Here is a 3081-nt window from a genome sequence, read left to right on the forward strand (position 1 = left end):
GATTTCGCCGGAATCCGACCGGATTTCGACCGAATCGGGGCCGGACTCCGGCACCCGCCGGACCGCCGGTGAGTTGCGGTTCCAACAGGTCCGGTCCGGCGGCAATCGGTGGTCGGACGGCGATGAACGGACGCCGGGAAGCGACGAACGTCCGAGGAGAAACACTGTGCAATCGCGATTTTTGAACGGCTGCGGTTGATCGCGATCGGGCGTAGACGGCGTGGATCGATCGCGCACGGGGTCGCGTTTTTTTCGTCGCGCAGTATATCAAATCTATATATATATATATATATATATATATATATAATATATATAGTTTATAATTTTATAATATAAATGGGCTTCATAATGTAACCATTATATAGATTAACAGGAAAATCCCTGTTGTGGATGAAATTAAATAGAGATGAGTTAAATAGAAATCAGATAAAAACTTCTCGACTACGGCCATTAAAGAACTGAAGTAGAGCTATGTTGATTTTAATGTTAGAATCTACTTCCTTTCCTGAAATTGAATTGGGAAGAAATATAAAGCATAAAAGAATATAGATTTTAAGAACATTCATTATATTGCTCTATTTATAGATATAGATGGTGAAATATTAAGATCAAAATAAGGATTTGTATCCTTCCCGGTGTCACATAATTGAGATTGGCAAAACGAGCCCGGGATGGATTGGACTCAACAAATGGCAATCCGCAATTTGTGGGTATGAATTTGGGTGTTTGATGTAAGTATACATAATTATATTTTGAAAGATTTCATTGCAGCAAATGTTTGGCCAAACCTTCTTCGGTATCAGTTTCTACAATATTCAACAGTTCTACCTCTTCAGTATCAGTTTCTACAATATATTCAAGTATCAATTGTTTTACAAACACCACCAGCAACACAGAAATTTCATAGAAGTTTGTTCCAATATGAATGACCTATAACACTGTACAATGATAAACCTTTTTTTTTTCTTTTTCATCTAGTTCGAGACTGAAGACTCATACAGGGAGAAGATAATCTAAATGAAGAATAAAAAGCCACTAAAATTAGAGTGAGTGCTAGGACAAAGATTCAGATAACGTCCAAATTTGCAGTGCAATAGTTTTAATGTTATGCTATGTTTACTTCAGGAAACGGATGAAGAAAAGAAAGGAATCCCTGGGGAAAATAAATCCCTGGGGAGGAGAAAGGAAATCCCTCACCGCAGGAAGAGTAAACGGAGGATTTGCGTTCCGCAGGAGGCGACGAGGAGGGAGAGAAGAAGAAAGGCGGAGGCGTAGGCGGAGGCGACGAGCAGCGGAGGCGGAGGTGACGAAGAAGAGAAGCGGAGGCGGAGGCCTGGAGGCAGTCGATCGGCGGGATGGTGGCAGTCTGCATCGCGCCGTAGGCGTTCCAGCAGAAGGGGTCGTCGACGAGCTCCCCCTCGTGCGGCAGCAGCTCCACCTCCACCATCGTGATGTTGGTGCAGGGCAGCGTGTTGCTGCAGGCGAAGTGCACCGGCGGGCTTCGGACGTCGTACATCCCCTTGATGTTGCAGTACGCCACGCCGGAGACGTACACCGCCGAGCTCTGGTTCGCGCATACCCCCTTGTTGGAGCAGTAGTACTGGTCGATGATGATGCAGTTCCTCACGTTCTCCATGTACACCGTGTCGAAGGTGATCCCCGACACCGCCCCCATTCCCCCTTGCCAAGTCTTGATTCGCACCCCGTTGTCCGAGTTCCGGATCACCGCGTTTCAGGCCACTCTCCCGGTCGCATTTGCCCCCTCGCCGGAGTTCCCGAACTCGCCGTGGTGCGTCGCCAGCGCGAAGTCGCCGAATCAGGCAGCGGTCGAGGTACACTCTGTGGACTGCCGGCTTGGCCCAGAAGAGCGCGAGGTAGTCGTCACTGCCGGTCACGGCGCAGCGGTCGAAGACGAAGCTGGTGGGAGGGGTGCGCCGGCGATAGAGGAGAAGAAGAGAAGAAATCGGCGAGATTTTTTTTTATTTTTCGTCCGTCCGTCCGCGTTCCGCCCGATTTCGGGGTGACAGATTTTGGAGAAAAATTGATCCGACGGATGAAATTTCCTTTCCTTCCTAAAAACTTCGAGAGGTAAACGAGGGATGCATGCATGCAAAGGAAATCTTTCCGCGGTTTTTCTTTTCCGCACCTCCAAGTAAACTGGGCATTAATGTTTAGAATTTTGAATTGCATTCATGACATGTTCAAAAGCAATTAGAAGTAGCTCAATAGATGATAAGATGAAAGGAAATAAATTGATATTATATAGACATATGTTCTTAATAGATTCTATGGGGAAAAAAATCATTAAAGTGGAAGGTGTAACTAGTAGATGGAGAAATAAATAAAAATAATTTAATTGCCTTCCGAAAAGCCCAATGAAAAGATAATCTTCATGTACAACAGCAACAACCAAATTTTATCCCACTAGGTGGGGTGGACTAAAAGCCTAAAAGGATAATCTTCATATAGCTAATTTTAAATGGTCAGGACAAACATGATAATGATGATGAAACAAAAGATAAAGATGCAAGCACTCTTTTTCAGCAATTACCTTAAGGTTTCTCATGTGGCTTTTCCTCGTCAAACCACCTTGGAGGATCAAATCCAGTGCCACCTGCATTATAACTAAGAGTTTGTTAAACATACTGCATGCTGAGGAACAACATGGGATAATTTAGCTAAATAAAACCAAAGAGAGATAAATATTGCAAACATTTAAGTAACCAAATTGTTAAGCTTTCCACATCAGGTTGGAGAATAATATGGTTGCAAAGATATTTAGAGGGGAAAAGAAAGCCAAAACGGGATGACACTCGTTTAAATTGGTTTGATACCCTCAAACAGGTTTAGGACAGATTTTGATAAAATGGCAGATGCTAGCGACAGGTATAGGATGGATTTAGGTTTAAAGACTTCAATAGTGGTATTCAAAGATATTTAATTGATGAAATACATACTTTTCATTTTTCCTTGAGTGCATGTTAGTATTCAGGTTGAGTTTCAATGGGTACCCAACCCATTTATTTGGTTACAAATGCCCATCTCAACGTTATGGATGGGTACAAATAGAGCAATTGATAC

General features: G+C 43.6%; 1 protein-coding gene across 1 annotated transcript; it reads right to left on the minus strand.

The window, feature by feature from the left end:
* Window positions 1–1197: 1197 nt before the first annotated feature.
* Window positions 1198–1636, minus strand: LOC141816446 (polygalacturonase At1g48100-like; the record flags this gene model as incomplete). Its single annotated transcript, XM_074704229.1, has 1 exon — window positions 1198–1636. A coding segment is annotated over exon 1 (439 nt), but the record flags the coding sequence as incomplete, so codon positions are not given.
* Window positions 1637–3081: the final 1445 nt, after the last annotated feature.

This window comes from Curcuma longa, unplaced genomic scaffold (assembly GCF_044706935.1).
Source record: "Curcuma longa cultivar G26 ecotype Majalengka, Jawa Barat unplaced genomic scaffold, ITB_CL_G26_1.1 contig_16669, whole genome shotgun sequence".
In the NCBI taxonomy this organism is placed as follows: domain Eukaryota; kingdom Viridiplantae; phylum Streptophyta; class Magnoliopsida; order Zingiberales; family Zingiberaceae; genus Curcuma; species Curcuma longa.